Here is a 20,696-nt window from a genome sequence, read left to right as displayed (position 1 = left end):
AGGGTTCTGCAGGGAGAAGCTGATTTGACGGAAGTTGTAGAAGACCACTCTGGAAGATCTGCCTTCTCCTCTCCCAGGGAGTTGTCCCCAAGGCTCCCCCGTCTCCTCTGGCCTCCCGTGGCCTCTTCACTCCACGTTATCCTTCCTGGCTCCCCACCGCATTTTGAGCTCTGTGGGCATCTGTCTGGCTTGCTGCTGAATCCGCAGTGTCTAGCAGTGAGTCTGTTTCACAGTAGGTCGAATGAATGGACACACCAAGCACCTCTCAGTGCAGAGCAATACCCAGGAGCTGCGACCTGAATGTGCCCAGTGCCAGCCCTTGAGAGGTCCCCATTGAATCAGGGCTCGGTCTCAGTCACAGGCAGGGATGGGGGCTGGTAGGGCTTGTCAGAGGAGGAGAGGGGGCGAAAATTGAATATGGAAGAGAGTGAAGAGAAGGGAACTCCCTTCAAGTGAGAAGCTACAGGCCCTGCAGTTCTGGACAAGCGAAAGAGGAGGGCACCTCCCATGCCTTACGGAGATAGACGGTGGTTTCCTTGTCTTAGGACCCTCCATTGGGTGGGACACCCACTGGATGTCTTGGCCTCATGGACCCTGGGCTCAGACCACTCTCATCTTCCAGACCCCATCTCCTCTTGCTTAGGTCTGAACCATGATGCTCTGATGTGCCCTGCCTGTCTTTGGCCCCCTAGCCCTTGAAGCCTATCCTTCCTGAAACTGTGGCACTTGTCCTCCTGCTTCAGAAAAGGGGAATGCCTCCCCCAGGGCTTTTCGTTACCACTTCCCTTGGCCATAGGTTGAGGTCTCTTCCATGATAAAGTGAAGTTTGCAGGAATCCATAGCAAATGCTCATCTCACCGGCTCACATTCCCCACCCCCTCACTCTCTGCCCTGCTTCTCTGCACATGCCTGGCTTCATTCTTCCCCTTCTCCCCTCCACTCCCTGCCCCCAGAGGCTGACCTCTACAGACTGCATCAATGGACAGCCTTGTCCTCTGGCTGCCAGGTGGGTTTGGCCAACAGAAGGCACTGGCAGGAGATGAAGCGGAAGGAGAGAATGGGATATTAATCCTCTTGCATCCCTTCCCATAGGGTCACCTCAGGGGTTGTATCCCTTGACCGAGGCCCTGTGCACATAAATCTACCCCTAGGTTCTAACATTCTTCTTTCTCCTTGTCTGGTCAGGGAGAACCAGGAGATGGTAAAGGCTCTCCATGGGTGCTCACCCCTTTGGCTTCCCCAAACCCTGCACACTGTATATAGTCCCTATAGCAAACCTGCCTCAAATGACCCCACTGGAATGTGCCTCTTATCTCCCCTAGGCTCCCAGCTGGGGTCCCCATGCTTCCCTCCTCACTCCGGCTTAAGGGTGCTCAGAACATCCAAGTCCTGTATCCTCAGCCTTCACTCTCAGATCCGCCCCCTCCCCTCAAGCTGTGCAGGGCTCAGTCCTCTCAATCTGTCAGCAGCTTGTGACACCATGGGCTGTGCGCTCCTCCTTGACCTCCTCCCGCCAACCGCTGCGGGGGCACCAGGCTTGCCTGCTTTGCCTCCTAACTCTGTGGTTTCTCTGCTCTGCCTGTCCCTTAGATGTCGGGGCCCCAAGGGCTCTGTCTCCAGTTTTGTTGTCTGCTCGGGCTCTGGGAAGACTTAATCCTTACCCAGCTTCGGCATCTCTCTGCCCCACCACACAGACAGGGTCGCTTGGCCGTCTTTGTCTTTAACCCACAGATGTGTCTAGGTCCTTGGCCCAGGGATTCAGGCTCCTTAGACTGAGCACGACCTAAGCCTGCTTCTGGTCTTCCCTTTGGATCTGCTCCTCACCCAGAACCTAGATTTGCACCTCACCCTTTATTGTCTGAACCATGCCCATCCTCTTTCCAAGCCGCCTGACCCTCAGTCTTCCCCCTCTGGTCCTTCCCCTTCACCATCCCCCAAGTAAGATTCCAAACACGCAAATCTGTCCGGAACCCTCCCCTGCTGGCGCCCAGCCTACTGGGGATCAAGCTCCCCGCCCGCCCGATGTTTGAAGTCCTTTGCAATCCTACATCTTCCCATCCCAAACTTCACCCCGCCCCCCAGTCTCGCGGAGGTTGGATTGGAGGGTGGGTTGGCGCACACCCTTTTAGAGTTTAGCTCCAAGGCTGCCTCCTCCAGGGAGCCTTCCCTCCCACTCCGTAAGCGCCCCGCGCCTTATTCCGCTCAGTCCGGCTCCGGCTCCCCCGCCCCTCTGGTGCGCGGCCAGAGGCTTAGAGCTGTTAGTACGGACAGATGAACGGGTGACTGACTGGTGAAAGGTGGATTCGGAGGCGGGAGCAAGGAGAGGGAGTTGCCGGGCCTGGGAGGGGTCTCAGCCGGAGCCGCTCCCCCCGCCCCCTCTCGCGGAGCCCTCCGGGTCCCTTCTCCCGCTCGAAGGGGTTGCGCGCGCCGAGCCCCTCGGCCTGGAGAAAGGCGCGCCAGGATTGGCTCAGAATGGGAGAGGAGGGCTTTGACCGAGCCACGAGCCTCCATTGGCTCACTCGCCAGGACTCTATCCAATCAGCGCGATTAATCTTCGCCCTCCCACCCCCTAGACTCTGACTCCCTCCCGCCTGCTGCAGAGGCGGTGGAAGACGGCGCCTTCTAGTTGCCCTGGCAACCGTCAGCGGACCCGTCGCCCCGGCAACTGTCCGAGGCCTCCCGTCAGCCTTCGCCTGGGCCCCTCCAATCACCCAGACAACCGCTACCCGTTCCGGTCAACCATCAGCCCTTTCCCCGTCCCCCTGGCAACCGTCGCCAGACCCACCGCCCCCTGGACACACCGTCCTCATCCTGCCCGCAGGCCTCCTCACCCCAGGCTCCGAGATCGCGGGGTCCCCTTCCCCTCCCGCCCATCTCCTCGCCCCTAGGGGGCGCTGCTCCCACCCAGGCAGGGGGTGGGGGGCCCCCGGCTCCCGTCCGGCCAAACCGGCTGCCCCGTGCTGAGGCTGTGCATAGCCCCCTGCCTGTTTCCCCGCTCGCTCTCTTGCGTGGGACGGCCCAGCCACAACAGGGAGCTTTTCAAAATGCAAGCCATGTCCCTCCCCTGCTGAAAACCCTCCCCTGGCTCCCCTTGAGAATCAATCCAAACTCTTCGCAGCCCCTGGCGGTCTGGCTGTGTGGCCTCTTCTCTTCCCTGGCCCTGCCCTAGCAGCCGCTAATCCCCACGTTGTTCCTCCAGTAGCCAGCCTAAGCTGATTTCTGCCTTCCAATTTACTGCTTAGAAGTGCGTTCCCCAGCTAAGGAAGCCCTTCCAGAGCCGTCCTACTCTCTATGCCTGTTCTCTGCTAATTCTACCACCGGGGCCTAGATCAGTGCCTGGCACACATGACTGATGAGAGGCAGGATATTATGGTGGAGACAAGAGAGGACAGAGTGGGGTGACCAGCAGGCAGGCGTTAGCCAGGCTGGGTCATCCCATGAATAAGAGAATGTATTTCTGAGGGTGCTGGTCTCCAGAGAGGTTCAACACACGGCAGGTCAGGACACCATCCCTAAAGGCCAGGCAAAAGCTGGCCTGGTGCTGGATGGTTCACCCTCTACTTGTACCTCCCTCACCCAGAGGGTGGAGCCGGAGGACCCCAGAGAGAATCAGGAGAAACTGTGGTTCATTTGGAGAGGATTCCCGGAGCTGGAGAGGCAGTTCTCAGACCTCAGATGATCATTCAAAGAGCTGGTCCCTTCCTGGGCCAGTCCAGAATCTCACACATCCAACCTAATGGAGCCTAGAGCCATTTTTCCGTGGATCCGAGACAGGGGTCCCAGGGATCTTTCCCAGGCCGCAGCAAGAGAACTTGAGCTTACAAGGCCTGGAGTCACGGCTGAGCGGAAGGTCGTGGGAACTGCTCAGGGTCCGGCTAGACCACAGTCTAGACACCCAGCTGCTGGCACATGGGCGTTCTCCCTCAGGGAAGCTGGTCCGGAACCAGCTGGTCAGGAGCGCGGTGTGGATACCCCTGTTCTAGGAGTATGCCCCTCGGCACTGTCCGGTGGAATCCCTTATACCGCTGTGGCAACTGAGCCCTTGAAGTATGGCCGGCGTGACTGGGGAACTGAATTTTTAATTGATTTTCTTTTAGTTACTTTGCATGTGAACCGAAGCAGCCAGATGTGGCTGCCAGCATCCTATCACACACAGCAGCATTTAGCTGAAGATTCAGACTGCAGGGGAAAGCCAGGGATAGGAAGGTCAGAGTCTGTGTCTGGTGCTGCTCCGATGGCCGACGCTGGGGAGAACAGTGAGGCCCTGGGGGTGGGGAGAGGTAGGGCGCTCCACATCTAGCTCCACGAGGAGAGCTGCCCCTGGTTCTCCAGGATGGAGGCGCTTGTTCACCTGCGCACACACGCATACCTGTGCATACCTGTGTGCGAGCCCATGGGCTGGTGTGCCTGAGGGCCTCCGCAGACACCCTTGGGTGCAGCCTCGAGTTCCACGCCCGTGCACAATCCAGGAGTCCACCCATGTACATGCACTGTGGGGTCTCCTAGGTGCACACAGGCCAGTGAGCGAGGGCCACTAGTCCAGCAGGTCTTGCAAGAAGGCCCACATGTACTCATGCATCTCCCCAGGGTTGCTCTGTGGGATCCAGTGCCCCACGCCTGGCAGGATATGGGCCTCCAGCCGGCCAGGCACAAAGCGACTGCTGATGGCTCCCACCAGCCCCTGCTCGAAGTAGGTGTCCTTCTCTCCCCACAGCAGCAGAGTTGGGGTGGCAAGCTCCTGGGGCTCCAGGGGGAAGTTCCTGTGGCCAAGACAGGGAGAGACAGAAGAATGACCACCCCAACTCCCTGCCCCCACAACTCTCCTGAGCTTTCCACCTTGGGTCTGTTCTCACCTGAAGAGGTTTCGGTAATAGTTGAGGGGCCCAGTGAGACCACCGGGCTGTGAGAAGTCATAAAGGAAGGCCTCAAGCTCGTTGGGGGTTAAGTGTGGGATGCCTCTCTTGCGGTGTGTGAGGGTGGTCTTCAGGATCTGGGTACACAACAGGACTGTGGTTTCAGTGCCCCACCTGCCCAGGCCCAACCCTCTACCCTCCACCTACCACTGGCCTTTGCCCCACTGCACCTGGAAGTCAGACATGGACAGTAATTTCTCAGGCAGCCAGGGAAGCTGGAACAGGAAAATGTAGTTGGAACGGAAGAACTGGCCGATGTGGTGTATAGAGTAGTCTGGGGGCAGGGGAAAGGCAGATGTGAGGCCTAGGCCTGGGCCCAGGGTGGCCCCACACCCCTGCGCTCCTACAGACACCCAGGTCAGGCACACAGATGTGCCAACACTCAGGAATGTCATCACTGCTTGCCTGAGGCCCTGAGGATGCTCGACACTCCTCCTGGCCTGGGGACCAGCTTCCCTCCCTGCCCAGTTGTCACTGTGCCCACAAAACGGGGACCCCTCCCTCTGCAGCTCCCAGGAGCCCCCAGAGCCATTGGTGTGCTTCACCTGCCCAGGCCTGGATGCATTTCAATATTTACTGAGCACCTAGGACCTGTTTAAAACCCTGGAGACACAGCAGTAAAAGGAACAGACAAAACTCCCTGGCCCCTGGGAGCTGACAGTCTAAAGACAGAAAGAGATGAGAAAAGTCAACAAAAAGGGACAAGAAGAGAGAGAGAAAGGGAGAAAGAAAGAGAGAGAGAGAGAGAAAAAAAAGATGAGAGGCCATGTCACTATGTCACTTTGACTCCAATACTGGTGAAAAGAATCAGGTGAGGTGACAGTCATCTCATGCTATGGTAGTTGCTTCGTTATCTATACCTTCCTTGTCAGAAGAAAGGTATTTAACCTCTCTTGCCTTAGTTTCCCTCAACTGGACCACGAAGATGATAACACTTTCATCTGCTCAGAAGGCTTGTGCAGGTTACTGTATGCGAGCTCCCTGTCAGAGCAATGGTCACCTGCAGGCGCTCCAGACACGGAGTCACTCCTATGTGTGCTGTCACTGACTGCAGGTGGGGAGTGGTATGTGTGTCCCCAGCCCCTGGGGAAGCACAGACACAGACACAGGCACATCCCAGCACCCTGGACTCCCCAACACACCTTGGTACACGGACATGGGGGCAGCACTGACAATTACCATCCGCTCGACCAGGGATGGGTAGTAGATGGAGAAATTCCAGGCGATGAGTGCACCCCAGTCATGGGCCACCAGGATACACCTAGAATAACCTGGGGGGCCAGAGGAACTGGTGTCAGCGAGATGCCAAGGAGAGGTGAGGCAGGGGGAGGGAGGCCAGGCCTCGGAGGGGGGTATCCCCACCCAGGCCCAGGATGATATCCTGGATGTCTGTCATCAGCAGGTCCATGGTGTAGCAGTCTACATCCCGAGGGGCATCTGAGGGGCCGTATCCCCGTAGGTCCACAGCCACCACGTGGAAGCGGCTCTGGAATTCCCAAAGCTGGTAGCGCCAGGAGAACCTGTCAGGCGGGTGGGGAGGGAGGCTGTCAGGGTCCCCAGGCTGCATCTCCACCTCCACCCTATGCCCAGCAGGGGCCTTCACCTCCCCCACCTTCCTGCCCTGGGCTTCCCAGAGAGGAAGATGGGGGAACCCCATGCAGAGGGCAAGGTCAGCTGCCCCTGGATCCAAGACCTCTTTGTCCCATCTCTTCAGGGCCTCCTCCTGTAGACAGATCTCTGTCCTCGAGCACCCCATCTGGATGTTCTGTGCCCCCAGTCTACCCAGCCTGCGAACCCACCTTCTGGATGCCCTGGTGCTGCGAGCTCCATCTCCAGCCCCACCTCCGGGCTTGTGTGCCCCACGAGCCTGGGCTTCAGACCTACCAGTTCTCTGGGAAGCCGTGCAGAAACAGCATGAGGGGCCCATTGCCACGTCCGGCGGAGACATAGTGCAGGCGCAGGCCGGAGCTCTGGGGGACCGCACAGTCTGAGACCGGGGAAACCCTTCCTCGCTAGGCTTGAACACCCCAGCCCCAGATTTGGATTCAACCATTTGCTGTCTGCTCACCCCGCCCCCCTAGCCCCACAGGGCCCGACTTCCGGGGCCGCTTGACCCCCTCCCCCAGCCCCAAGGCCTCACACACAATCCCCGCCCCGCCCGCCCCGGGGAGCGCGAGCGCTCACCTTGAGGGTCAGGAAGCAGTGTTCGCCCAGCGTGGGGTCGCTCACACAGGCGGGTGGGGCGCTCCGGGGGCGCCCGCAGCAGCCGCGTCGGGGCCGACACAGCACGTGTGTCAGCGCGATGCAGCCATAGACGGCGGCGGCCACCAGCGCCGCGGAGAACACGAGGCTCCACATGAAGGCGCGCAGCAGCTTCAGACTGAGGCGCGACGGCGCCAGTAGCGCTGTCACCACCAGCTCGGGCATGTCGCCGCGACCCGGGACCACTTCGGCGCTGCCTTCAGGGGTGTGGACGGGGGCCGCGAGCAGCCCCACCGAGGCGGGACCCGGGCTGGGGAGCCCACCGCCTTTGGTCTGGGGCCCCTCCGTGTCTTCCGGGCTTGAGGAACCCTCCCGGAGAAGAGGCGGGAGGCTTAGACCGAAACCGCCAGGGCACACGACTCACCTAAGAGCCAGGTAAACACCTGGGTGCGACAGGGAACTGGATGGGGTGCAGGGATGGAGCCTGTGATGACCAGGCTTCGGTGGCTGGGGAGGGGCCTTGGCGAGAAGGGATGAGAATTGAGGGCGGGGCCTAGGCAGGCTTGGGCGGGGCTTAAGAAGGGGGCGGGGTCTAGTAGGACTCCCGGCGCCGGTGGGTGGGGATCTGAAGTGTTGATTGACATGGGGACTAACGAGCGGGGTACGGCGGAGTACCTGGGTGAAATGGGCGGAGCCTGGAGCGAAGGGGCGGAGCAATGCGGCCTACGAGCCCGAAACTTGGACCCAATTTGGCCTAGAAGCGTTGCACGACCGGGGGCGTGGCTTAAAGGGTGGGCGGGGAGAGGGTGGAGCCCAGACGAGGAGGGACCTGAAGTTAGCCGGGAGAAGGCCCTAGGCTGGGTGGGTTGGGTTTGGGTGCGAGGGCTGGACCAATAAGCTGGAGGTTGGCCTGAGTCCGGGCCAATGAGACGGGGGGCGGGGCCAGAACCTAATATGGCGGGGCCGGTGGGCCCGGAAGCGGAAGGAGGAGGCAGGTAGTGTTTTGGTTGGGATTAGGCGCGGGCGGTCGCCGCAAGCCGAGGAGGCCTGGGGGGCCCCTTCCGCCGCCCTCCGAGAGCTCCCCCTCCTGGAGCATGCGACCCTGTCCTTGGCCTGGCTGGGAGAGAACTAGCAGCACCCTCACCCAGGCCTGATTCCAACGGCGGGTCCACTGGCCTCGACCCTGCGCCGGCCTCCAGTTAGTCCGGCGGGTCCGTCGTCGGCCCGCCCCTACGCAGCTGTGATTGGAGGGCGGTGGGTTATTGACGTGCAGGCCACAGGTCTCGCCCCGCAGCCAATCGGCAGGTGTTGAGGCCGGGGGCTCCGCGGGGGCAGACCAATGAAGACTGGGAGACTCTGACTTCTAGAAGGCAGGCCCGGCCCGAGAGCGGGAGGACCGGGCCGGTTGAGCCAGTAGGGCTGTCTGAAAGAGGAAGTGGGGCAAGGTCGGGCAAGAGGCCCGATAGGGCCAGCTTCCTCCTCCTGTTTTGCAATCTTCCCCCAAGATCCTGAACATTTCAGGGTCACTCATGGCTTAACCCGTATAACACCTCTATTAAGTTTAGGTACTATTATCACATCTCTGTATTACAGACCACGAACCTGAAATTCCGGGCTTAAGTCATTTGCCTAAAGCCACACAGCTTGCTGAACAGGACCTTACAGAAAAAGCAACAGTGTCAGGCTCCACCTCTACTTCAGCCAAGAGCTTGCCATCGGAATGCTTATAGCTTTCTTCTGGTGATTATCCAGGTACCTCGCAATCCGCTTGTGTGGCTATTTCTTGATGACCAATTTGGGGCATTAAGCATTGCATCGACTCCATCATCACCACTGGACAGGCCTTACCCGTTTTTAGTCTTCCTATTGGTTTCCTTTAATTTTCAGCACTCTACTCATTGTTTCTGTCACCTCCCACTTCTAACCTTACCTTGGTATTGTTCTGGCTGCTAAACATTACACTGTCCTGGGACCATAATTAAGTCTGTGGGTTCCTACATAAAGGGGAATGGTGGTTTATGTGGTTCCACCTCAGTAAACAATGTATCTCAGCCTCAGGTAGACGGCTATGATTACACAGCCAGTATTGTACAAAGATTTATTCTCCCTGTACTTTGTACCTTTCTTTTCTTGCACGATTAGCCTGTATCATAGCTTTGGTTTCTTTTACACTTTCCATCAAATCAATTTTCCAACCACTGGATGATCCTGGAATCCCTCCCAAGTCCTCTAATCTGGCTGGACGGCTAGTGAGTGTCTGGGGATCGTCCTTCTTGCTCTGCTACACAAAACTGACACCCCCCTACCCCCAGTTCTACCCTCAAACAAAAAGACAGCGGTAGTCACAGGATGGTAATTTTATATTCAGTACAAATGTTTATTTTTGCAATGAGAACTGCACAAAAAAAAAAAAAAAAACCTTTAGTATATAAGTGAAAAGTCTACGAATTCCCTTCTACAAATGTCTAAAGTGTTTAATACAAGTCTCAGATTCACTGACATAATTATTGGCCAAGCGATCCGTGCATACAGTACAGTGGGGGCTTGTACACACCTCTTACTCTTGTATAGGACTAAGATTTCTTGTACTGTGGGAGGGAGTGGGGAATGGCCAGAGAAATTAAATAGTAGACCCAAGTTCTAAAATACAACCCAGTTAGAGAAACACCCATCATCAGGAAGGTGTGGAGAGGGCCATGGCAGAGTTAGATCTTTAGGAGGAAGGTGCAGACAAAACCATTTCTCCAGCTAAACAGTCGGACCTGGCCTGGGGAAGTTAACCAATAAAACACAGAACAGAAATGAGGGGGCGGGAAGAGACGAAGAAATCCCAAAGAACCAAAAATCTAAGTCCCACTTGAACCAGCACAGGAGCACACAAGGAAGTGCCTGCTGGGAGGTGGGGGCAGGGAGGCAACTGGGGGCCTCTGGCTGGATGCCTGAACCACACCCTTGCCAGGTTTTGCAGATCCCAAACATAAGATACTAGGGCTTTTCTGGTTGATAAACAAAGGGGGATAGGGGTTAATAAACAGTGCTAGAAATGTTTCAGTTTGTGTTTCTGCACACATAAATGACAGACTTTCATCTTACATCCTAGGGGCCACTCTTAAAGGCTGCCCTTGCCTTGTGGTATGCTGGTGGGCACAGCAGCAGCCACACGGCAGGCTCTCTTGGGTGGGAATGTGTGCGTGCGTGTCTACATGCGTGGGAGGAAAGGATCCTGGTTGGGGGGGCGGGCAGTATACACTTATCTAAGAACACCTGGTTAACCCTGAGCTTAAATGAAAGGAGTAGTTAAGGTAGAGGCAGGTGAGGTGGGAGAAGCGGCCCAAGTCCTCTGGTGATTGGGGGACCAGGATGCAGGAGGGCAAGGGGTAAGAATACTGTCTGGAGTTTGGCCAGGTTCTGCTGCAGCATGTTACCCACCTAGAAGGCCAGGGTCCACAGGAAGAACGGGTACCTGGGCTCCCTGTCACAGCTTCAGCTTGGTCACAGGAGATGGGCTAGTTGGCCCTATGGTAGTTCTTGTACAAACATGGCTGGAGATTTCGGGGGCCCCTGGGCCTAGCCTAGGCAACAGGTGGTTCACAAAGAAATGTCAGGAAGACGCCAGCATTAAAAAAGAGAGATGTGTTTATTCCATGATCAGTACAGACCAAATGCATATTCACCGTATTAAAGTCAAACCAGTCAGTGACTCCAGAGTTTGGCCAACACTGAGGCACCAGCGTCGTGGTGTAGAGTGGGTTCTCATGGCACACGTAACCTCACCAAGGGCTCCAATTATAAAATTAAAAAAAAAAAAAAAGTGGGGGAAGGGGCAGCTGGCTAGTCAGGCTGGGTGGGGAGCCTCTACCTCGGGGCTCTGTGGCCCCCCAGCCCCCGGTGCCTGCCTTGTCCCCTGGCCCTTACTTTCCTGGTAAAAAAAAAAACAACTCGAACAGATTTGACATTAAAAACAAATGGGGGGGAGGGGAGGGAAAAGAAAACATGGCTTTATAATTAAAAATAGACTAATAAAGTTTGAAACTGAGTAAAATATAGGCAGGTTTTTTTTGTGTTTTGTGTGTTTTGTTTTGTTTTTTGTGGGTTTTTTTTTTTTTTTTTGAGTTTTTTACACCAGTTTGGTGGAGTCACCAACAAACTTCAAACAAAGATATGCCAACTATGTTCACTACACAGTACAGCCACGGTCACACACTACCCACAGCGCGGTGGCAGCCGCCGCTCAATGAGGAGACGATCACACCATTTCAGAGATAAGCAGTGCCATTGTGTCTGGAGGAGAAGAGAGAATTAAAAATAAAATAGAATCCAACAAAAAATATATATATAGAAAAAAAAACAAAAACAAAAACAAAAAAAAACAAAACCCAGAAACACAGGTGGGAAGGAACTGACTTTGGTTGGTGGCCTCACTCACTGGACGAGGCCGGCCCACACACGCGCGTGTGACAGTCACCTCGCTCCAAATTGCCATGGACACACACACACCTCCACGGCACTATTCCCTTTTGCACAAGCGAACACTTACAGAGAGCGGCTCTCGATTAAAGGCTTGTGGGGGGAGGGGAGGGATGGGGTCTGTTCAAGGCAAAGTCAGTGCCAGCAAAGGGGTGGGCCGGCGCCCTCACCCGCCTCCAGCTCACTCGGGCCTGCCCTGGCCTCCTGGGAGCGGGCGGTGGTGGCTGGGGTGTGGGGGAAGGACTCCTGGTGGGCAGGACGTCACGAAGTCACGTTCTTGGGGACAGAAAACCAGTCACGGCGGCGGCAGCAACAATGTCCTGTGTATACTGTGTAGACATTTGGCGGAGAGCAGGACCTCTGCCCGGCACGCGGGGACGCGCAGCTGGGGTCTGGCCGGCACTTGCTTGTGGAGAGGCGTGCTCTGAGCTGACGTCCTGTGAGGGGGTGGTGGGTGGCGGGACGTCCGGCTGGCTGTAAGGCAGACAGGCTCTGCGATCCTCAGCTGCCCGTCAGGCCCTGCCCCGGGCATAGCATGCAGGAGGGCCAGGCCCGGAGACACCCCCTTGCCACTGCTACCGCCTCCACTGCCGCCCCTAACACTATGGAGAGTCAACGTTTTGTCAGAAAATCAAAGTCAGAAGTCACCTAGGTGCTCTCAGAAAAGATTTTCTTCAAATATTGACAATAGATCACTCTGGAAATTCATGTCAATGGTAGCTGCCATCTGGAGGGGAGAGGAGGGAGGGAGTGAGACGAGGTGCCCTACCCTTACTTCACCTTCCAACGCCGCCCCCCGACCTCCAGTAGTGACCAGGTCCTCAGGGCCCACACCCAGAAACCTCCCGACCCTGGGCCTGAGCCTGAGCCACCCGTGAGACCCCGAGGCCAGCAGCACTGAGTGACCAAGCAGGAGCTCTGTCCTGAGCACCCACCCCGTGAGCTCCCTTCTCACCCCACATGTCAGAGAGTAACTGCCTTCACCCCAACGTTCCCGGTCCCCTTCCCAAGCCCCTCCAAGGGTGGACTCCTACCCAGAGGTCCCCTACTCACAGCTTCCCGGCGCCTTCGCTCCTGCTCCCGCTTTCGGGCCAACTCCCTTTGTTGGTCCAACATGGACTGGGGCTGGGAGCTCTGGGCCTGGGGGGCTGCGGCGGCGGCCACGGCGGCGGCCTGCTGCTGCTGCTGCTGCTGCTGCTCCTGCCGTTGCTGCTGCTGCTGCTCCTGGCGCCGGCGGGCCTCCTCATGGGCTCGCCGGGCCTGCTCCAGCGCATCCTCATCCTCTCGGCTCCTGAGCAGAGCAGAGCAGAGCTGCGGGTCAGCACAGGGGCAGTGCCAGCCCCAGAGGCCCTAGGCTGCCTGCGACCCCAGCCCACCTCATGCGCTCCTGCCGAAGCCGCTCCTTCTCCTTCTCTGCGTGCTCAGCCTGCGCCTTCAAGGCCTTCTCGCGCTCCTCCTTCTCCCTGGCAGCACGGCGGAACTGCTCGAAGCTGTCACTCGAGGACTTGGCGGTAGAGGACGGGGTGGTGGGATGCTTCTGCACCAAGCTAGCCCAAGAACCCATGTTCTTGATTTTCAAGTCCTGCCAGAGAAACCACAGGGTGGGTGAAGGGTCCTGCCGCACCTGGACTCCTCCCAAGAGGCCCAAAGCCTGGGGGACCATCGCCCGCCCTCAAGGTGCCTCCCTGGTAATGGGAACACTTGTGGACTCACTGTTCCTACCTTTTTGGGTGCAACTGGCGTCTTCGGCTCCTGTTTCTGTTTGTCCTTGTCAGAGGTCCCTGGTGGGGGCGCATTCTGCTCAGGGGGCCGGATCACAGGCCTCCCGACATCCACAGGCTTCATCTCAGGCCCTGGAACACAAAGAGCTTGTAAGCCAGGGCCGGGGCCCTTTCCCCCCAGTCCCCAGGCCCAGCAGGGCAGAGTCAACCAGACCACAGAAGGCTTCCATCCAGTACGGGTCGGGGGTAGAGGGCACTCACGTTGGGGCAGGTGAACGGGTGCCTTGATGCTCTCTGGGTGTTTAGGGGGCTCTGGCCGCAGTGAGGGACTGAAAGGCTCGCTGCGAATGATGGGTGAGTGGATCTTCTCCTCCTTTACCACGACCAGGGGCTGGGGCTGGACCACAGAGGCTGCACGCAGCTCCTGGGAAGACACAGGCACAGTGGCCATTGAGGCAGGTGGATGCCTTTGGCACTGGCCCGCACCTGGCCCCTGGGGCTGTGGCCCAGCCCTGCCCTTTACCTGCTTCTTAGGCTGAACGTTTTGCTGGGGTGGCGACTGGTGGGTTAGGCTCTGGAACGGTGGCATCTGGGGGGAATGTATCATAAGCGGGGAGGGGGCTTCACGGAGGTGACCTAGGAGAGGGGATAAGAAGCATGTCAGCAGAACTCATGTCGATGCCACTGGCCTGGCCACAGCCAGGTGCCTCCCTAACCTGGGGGAGACCCACACTGCCTGAGCCCCAAGCACATCAGGACCCTAGCTCAGTGTACAGCAGGGTTCTGTGGAGCCATGAGCTCAGTCCTGGTGCCTGATGCCCCTGTGTGTCAGAATCATCAGGAATCTCTGAGAAGTGCAGATCCTGATGTAGTTGGTCACAGGTAAGGTGACAGGTCTGGGCCTGAGTACTTTTTAAAAGTTCTCCAGATGGCTCCATGCATAGCCTGGGTTAAATACAAAAGACATCAATAGGACACCTGGGTGGCTCAGTCAGTTAAGTGTCTGTCTTTGACTCTGGTCATGATCCCACAGTTCTGGGATGGAGCCCCAAATCAGGCTCCCTGCTCAGCAAGAAGCCTGCTTCTCCCTCTCCCTGCCGCTCCCCGTTGTGCACACATGTTCTCTCTGACAAATAAATAAAATCTTAAAAAAAAAAAAAAAAGGATAGCAGTAACCTTACAAAGACAGCCTGGGCTCCCAACTGTCCGTGTATATGGCTGAACCTGCCTGCATGGACAAATGCTTTGGACCTTGGACTGGATCCCCAAGAGACCTTCCCCACACAACTCAGCCTGCAAGCTGTTCCTAAGAGGGATGCCTGGAACTGGCCCGCACCACAGGAGAGCTGGTAGATCAGGTCCTCCGCCTGTGGTTCTTACAGGAATGGGGCCAGGCCACCCACCTTCCTCAAACCATAGGTGGGGTGGGTGGGAGAGTGGAGATCCAGGCAGCCACAAGGTCCAAGTTAACCTGGCACAAAGCAGGAGCCTGGAAAGCGCCATCAAAGCACTTAGGTCTGACACCTCAGCTTCACTGGTGAGAAAACAGCCCTAGGTCACAGTCGCTAAGTCCTGCCTTTAACTCTTCTACCTACTCTAGCATGGAAACACCCTCTTGCTTCAATACCTGACATGTCTTGGCCAGCTCTGGCATGGGACAAGCCACACTCATCCACAAAACAAAGCCACCTCGCTCCTAGTCCTGCCATGTGCCTCACACTGAACAAACAACCCAAGCTCTGCATGCAGGCCCTCCCACTGACCTTCTGCAGGCAGATGTCAGCTGCTATCTGCCAGCAGAGACAGCAACATTCTTGGCCCTTCCCCAGACACCCCGGGCCTGGCACAGACCACAATGCCTCAGGTATGGTGGGCCCTCCCTGCCCATCTCTCTAAAGCCAGAACTTGCTTCTAAACCCCAAAAGGCAGAACAGCTGCTCAAAGACAACATGGCAGTGAAGACCAGCACACACCTGCAGCCTAGTCCCCAGCCCCATGTGGCTGGTTTCTCCAGCCTTGGTGTTTGGGGCCCCAGTCCAGGCCTCATGATCTGCAGGCACATGGTGGTGACACTGGTCTGGGCTGGCTCCCTCAGCAGTACCTGCTGAGGCCTGACTGGGTGACGGTAGGCAGAGGCTTGCATCTATGATTGGTAGGTTATCACCCGCCTACCAGTGGCTTCATCCAACAGCAGCTAGAGGGAAGCCCAGTGGCTCGGGGTGGTGCCTGCGAGCTGGCCAGGTGCCCAGGGATGTACCTCCCTGGGACTCCCAACTTGGCCTTTGGCCCAAAGTCCCCAGCTGCGCTCTAGCCACAATGGCTCCTTGTGACCCACCCCAAGCTACCACAGGCCATAGGAGCTCAGGGTAGGTGGGCCTGGAGACTCACAGCATAGGTCCTCAGAGGGAACTTGCCCCATCGAGAGAACTAGCTCTACTGAAGGCATCTCATCTGCTCATCACTGCCCCCACCAGGGAAGCCTGGCCTTCCTTAAGGGTGGAAACAGGCACAGCTGCACAGGTGCTGGGACCAGGACCAGCACCAGCCTTTCCCAGGGAGGACAGCCAGCTGTTCTTGGCTCGGAGCGTCCAATAATCCACTTGGCACCTGGCAGCTTTTGCTAGGTTTCAGAGCAGTCACAGCCTAAGATCAACAGCCTTGTTGTTCAATTTGCAGGCGGCACCTGCACTCCCTAGCCAGGCTACATGGTCTGAACTGCCAAGTCCAGGAGCCTCAACCCTGACCCTCACGTGTCACACACCATGAGGCACTGACTGGAACAATTCCCTTGCTGAGGCCGGGACAGTTTGATCACAGACACTTAGAAAATAAGAGCCAGGAAAGGCAAGCGGGCATGGCCTGATTAACACAGAAAAAGGACAGCCTGGATCAGTGTGGAGGCAGGGAATGGGAAATGGCTGCCGATTACAACCCAAGCTACCTTTCAGCTTTAGCCCAATTCTCTCCCATGAGGTCCTGACTCCCACCAGGTAAGCCTCGATAAGAGCAGAGCACCTGCTCCTACAAGTTCCCAAACAACCCCCTGCTGCCCAGGCCTGCCCCAGCTCTGCCTGGACGTCACTCCCCACCCTGTTTGTTAAATTAGCTCTGGCTCACCCTCTGTTCACCTCCTCCAGGAAGTGTGCCCTGACTTCCCCACCTAGGATCATGATGTACTGTAATGCTCCTGTGAGTTCCAAGAGAAGGACGAGTAGGGAACTTGTTCCCAGTCATGAAGCTACAAGTCAAGACAAACGCCAGTAACAATGCTATGTGAAGCACCGACACCCCCTTCAGCAACCTCTGCAACTAACCCAGAGCCTTTAAGATGGGGCTCTGAATCCACCTCAGCCTCCCCAGAGCCCAGGGGCAAAAGCCAACTTACCAGTTGAATAGGGGTCCGACTTGTGGTGCCGGGGAGAAGGGTGATGCTGGATGACCTGCTGAGGCTTGGCGGGCTGGGGCGGCGGCTGCTGCTGGCCTGGGGGCGGATGTGGGGGCTGCTGGCCCGGGGGTGGGGGGGGCTGCTGGATGTGGGTAGGGAACTGCATGGGCTGCATGTGCACGGGCCGTGGGGGGGGCTGGTGCTGCTGCTGGGGCGGAGGCTGTGGCTGGGGGGGTGGTGGCGGTGGCTGCTGCTGTAGCTGCTGCTGCACTGAGGGGTGGGGTGGGGGGGGCAAAGGGGGTGGGGGCTGGGACTGCACCTTCACGGAAGGAAGTAGTGGTGTGGGGGGCTGCACCTTCTGCAGCTGCTGCAGGTAGAGCTGCATCTGCATGGAGGTGAGGGGTGGGGCGGGTGGCTCTTCGTCCTCCTGCAATAGCACTTGGGGGGGCTGAGCCATGGGGGGCTGTGGGAGAAGGGGTGGCTGGGCCAGGGCAGGCGACACGGCCGGAGGCCGGGCAGGCTTGGGGGGTAGGGCGGCGGCTCGGTTGCTGGGCCGCGATGGCTGCTGGGGCAGCGCGTTGTGCAAAGCTGGAAGGACAGGATGGCGTGGCGGTGAGGCTCACAGCTTCTGCACCCCGTGACCCCAGCCCAGCATTCCTGCTCCATCATGACCTCCTGCTGGTTTCCCTCCAACTAGTCATCGCACTCGGCCCTCTTCTGCTTCTCACAAATTCCAGAATAAGAACGGTTTCCAGAGAAGTCTACAGGATTGGGCTCCCGATCGCTGCCATTCTGCCCTGCGCTCTGCACCTTCCTCCCTTCCTTCAGCTGCTCCCTATTTTCACACCTGCCCTTCAGGTCTCCGTGTAGGCCTTCCCTGAATCCCCCCCCGGGGGGGGGGGTGAGGGTGGGTGTGTGTGTGTGTTTCCCAGCATCTCCATCCTCAACGTGGAGCTGGGGTGCTGGCGGGAAGGGGGCGCACCCATCTTTTTTTCCATATCACACAATGCTTGGCCCAGAAAAAACGAGTCAATACCTTCAGTATCGAGACACTAAATAGCAAAGCCTGTGCCTCAGTGGCTCACAGTGTCCTTAACAGCTCAGGGAAGCCACTGAACCTCCCCTTGAGAGGCAAGACAACTACGGCCGAGGTGGGGGCTCCACAGGTTGCCCAGAGAGCCTAATCACAGGGAAAGAGCAGGATGGAAGGGGCGTCCCCACCCCTCAGCAGGTGTGGCTGCAGCTCACCTGGAGGAGAGACCACCGAGTGCTGGTTGAGATGAGGTGGAGTGCTGTGCTCGGGCGGCTGGGGCAGGTGGGGGGGCAGCTCGGGCTGCGGCAGGTGCAGGATGGGCTGGGTGAAGTGGCCGATGGGGTCGAAGACGCTGCCTGGGAGCTGGGGCTCCAGGACGGGCACCTGGGCGGCGATGAAGGGCGGAGGCGAGGACTTCATCGTGGGGGCTGCCTGCGGCGGCATGGAAGGTGGGGGCGGCGGGGGCGGGGGCTGCTGCTGCTGCTGCTGTGGAGGTGGAGGCGGCGGGGGCTGCTGGGGCGGCGGCGGGGGCTGCTGGGGCACAGGGGCCGGGGCCTGCTGCATCTGCTGATGGTGGTGGTGATGGTGCTGCAGATAGACAGGCTGGTGTCAGGCAGGCGGCACACACCTGGGTACCCTCAGGGCCCACGAGGGCAGGTGGCCACTGCTCACCTGCTGGAGGACACCCCTGAGACCACGTACCTTCTTCTGCTCCCTCCCAGGGTGCCCCTTCTTTTTTGACTTCGGAGCCATCTCTGCAGAGGGAAAGAGAAGGTGGTGAGGCTGTGGGGGAGAGGACTGTAAGCTGGCCTCGGAGGCAGAGCAAGGAGAAAACATAGGGTAAGTTCAGGAGAAGGGTCGGTGATGGTGACTGGGCGGGTAGCTGGGTTGTCTGGGATGGGAGCCAGCCTCAGGAAAAGGGAAAACATGTAGGGTGTCACCTACACATCTGCCTGCCACTTTTCCCAGTGGGGGACATAATAAAAAAAAACCCTGCCAATTTCCAGACCACCGGCTGGTTCCGTGCAAGGACGAGACCCGGGTACACTGGGAGCTGAGCTACAGACCCCTCCTTGCCCAGCGTCTCCCCCTACTTGCTGGTCAGACACCACTATGGTGACCCAAGTGTCTGCACCCCAGCCCGCTTTGCTGTGCAACAATCTTGACATTAGAAATCATCACATCTATTTGATGGATTAGCCAAGTGAGACTCAAAGAGAAATGAAGGCACTTGCCCCTGTCACACAGCTACAGAGTAACAGCATGGTAGCCTCCAACTGCACTGCCCTCTATGCGGGTTCCTTCCCATCCTCCCAGGGAAAGCCAAGATGCACAACCGGGGGTGAGAGCGTGCAGCGGGACTGACCCACGCCAAGAGGCCTGGCCGCAGAGCAAGCACTGTGGGGAGAGTGGAACGGAAGGAAACAGGCTGGTCTCGCAGGAAATATGGAAGGTGCTCACTACCACACCACTGGCAGCAAAAGGAGGCCACCAACCAGTACGCCCGTCCTTGTGGGAGACCAGCCTCCGATAAGTCCCCGTGTTGGGACACAGCTGCTGCAGGGACCCTCCCTGCCGTGTGTGCCCTGGTCCCTCAGGGGCTGATGGTTGGTTGCTGCCATCGCGTGGACGCATCCAGGGTGGGCCTGCCCTGCAGAGATTGTGCAGGAGCCAGCACAAGCCCACCTCGGCACCTGCTCCACAGATCTGTGCTAACCATCTCTTGCCAGGTGTTTGCCCCTCACCAATACCAGCTGGTGTGCAAACCCCAGAGAGGGAGAGGAGAACCAGCCAGTAGTACTCGTGGGCTAGGAAATGATGAAGTCACCAGCCAGGTGGGAGGTGCAACCCAAGGTGCCTTCCGAATTCCTGTCACCAAGAGACACCGCATGGCTTTGCCTGGCATTCCCTAAGCTCCTTGCCAGGGTGCCAGCTCTTGCTGGTGTTGGGAGGACACGTTTTGCTACCTCCACTTGCAGCTGCTTCACTGAGGGCCGGGCTAAGCTTCTGTGAGGTGCAGAGCCACAGTGTACAGTGTGCTACCAAAAGGGATGAGAAGGGACCTCGTGCCCTGCGAGAGCTCACCACTCCATGCAAGAGACAAGACAGTGTGACACAGACCTCAGAAGCTACAGACACACGTCCTCATACAAATGGCAGCAACTGAGGACGTCTGGGACACGCGAACCATATGCCCAGCCTCAAACCTGGGCACTGGAGATGCCAGGATACAGGGTTCAGGGCACTTCTGGTCACAGCAGGAAACCAGGTGAGAGGAACACTCTTGTGGGTGGGACATATAAAAGGGGACAGTTTGAGTGACTTGCAGGATTAGGGCCATGGGGCTGGCAGCTGGGGGGTGAAGGAGGCATACTGAACTAGAGAGGTGGGAAGCCCAGGACCAAAAGGACCCTGTATGCGCTGGGGGAAAGCACGGTATACAGAGGCCACTGAGCTGACGGGAGCAAGAGGAAGGGGCCGAGGGTCCCTCCAGGATGGGTACCTCTCCCGGCAGATTCCAGTAACATACACTGAAGCTCGAGGCAGGCTGGAACAGCTGCTCACACACTGGACAGGCCTTTGGGAGACTGGGTGATTGGAAACTGGAGTAAGAAAGGGGCCAATGGGTAAAGTCTGGCCAGGAGAAGACACTGTGTTGGGGTGGCCTGTCCGCTCATGGCCCCAGGGAAAGCACTGTTTTATCCACCATAAAGGAGGGATGGTGGCTCTGAGCCTTCACTATCTCCCCGCAGCGGGGGAACAGAGAGACCCACATGAACACTCATCGGGACAAAATGCAGCAGGGTCCCAGCAGCTCCAGAGAGTGACTGCCTTGGAAAGTGTCCCAGATCCAGGTCTCCATGAGGAAGTGCTGGTTAGGGGGCAGGCACAGGCTGGGAGAACCAGTGGGAAGTGTATAACAGACCTCTAGGACCAGAGGACACTACAGCGGCCGGCAGTGGGGACCAAGGGGC

General features: G+C 58.0%; 2 protein-coding genes across 8 annotated transcripts in view; both read right to left on the bottom strand.

The window, feature by feature from the left end:
- Positions 1 to 4,059: 4,059 nt before the first annotated feature.
- EPHX3 (epoxide hydrolase 3) lies at positions 4,060 to 8,389 on the bottom strand. Of its 3 annotated transcripts, XM_082710189.1 has the most exons (7): positions 7,098 to 8,389; positions 6,798 to 6,883; positions 6,276 to 6,433; positions 6,056 to 6,184; positions 5,084 to 5,187; positions 4,854 to 4,990; positions 4,060 to 4,760 (listed from the first exon to the last, which is right to left on the bottom strand). In XM_082710189.1, exons 1-7 carry the CDS (start codon positions 7,338 to 7,340, stop codon positions 4,535 to 4,537), a joined length of 1,083 nt encoding a protein of 360 aa, XP_082566315.1. In that variant the 5' UTR covers positions 7,341 to 8,389; the 3' UTR covers positions 4,060 to 4,534. The 3 variants fall into 3 exon arrangements, with proteins under 3 accessions (XP_082566315.1, XP_082566317.1, XP_082566316.1); XM_082710191.1 differs by lacking the exon at positions 4,854 to 4,990 and having other exon boundaries at positions 5,061 to 5,187; positions 7,098 to 8,341; XM_082710190.1 differs by lacking the exons at positions 4,854 to 4,990; positions 5,084 to 5,187 and having other exon boundaries at positions 7,098 to 8,341.
- Positions 8,390 to 9,468: 1,079 nt separating this feature from the next.
- The window catches only part of BRD4 (bromodomain containing 4), a gene marked incomplete at its 3' end in the record, with an annotated part of 96,234 nt that continues 85,006 nt past the window's right edge, over positions 9,469 to 20,696 (bottom strand). For 3 of the 5 annotated variants that reach the window (XM_082708080.1, XM_082708081.1, XM_082708084.1), the window contains 8 exons: positions 18,424 to 18,476; positions 17,937 to 18,309; positions 16,689 to 17,276; positions 13,565 to 13,939; positions 13,305 to 13,435; positions 12,959 to 13,164; positions 12,636 to 12,873; positions 9,469 to 12,309 (listed from right to left, as the gene is read on the bottom strand). In XM_082708080.1, coding sequence (XP_082564206.1) covers positions 12,241 to 12,309; positions 12,636 to 12,873; positions 12,959 to 13,164; positions 13,305 to 13,435; positions 13,565 to 13,939; positions 16,689 to 17,276; positions 17,937 to 18,309; positions 18,424 to 18,476 — 2,033 coding nt within the window. The remainder of the gene's footprint in view (positions 12,310 to 12,635; positions 12,874 to 12,958; positions 13,165 to 13,304; positions 13,436 to 13,564; positions 13,940 to 16,688; positions 17,277 to 17,936; positions 18,310 to 18,423; positions 18,477 to 20,696) is intronic. The other 2 variants (XM_082708082.1, XM_082708083.1) reach the window with 1 other exon arrangement.

This window comes from Mustela nivalis (genome assembly GCF_964662115.1).
Source record: "Mustela nivalis genome assembly, chromosome: 1".
NCBI classification, from domain to species: domain Eukaryota; kingdom Metazoa; phylum Chordata; class Mammalia; order Carnivora; family Mustelidae; genus Mustela; species Mustela nivalis.
The sequence above is the reverse complement of the archived record's forward strand: the minus strand, read 5'-3'. Positions and strand labels throughout refer to the sequence as shown.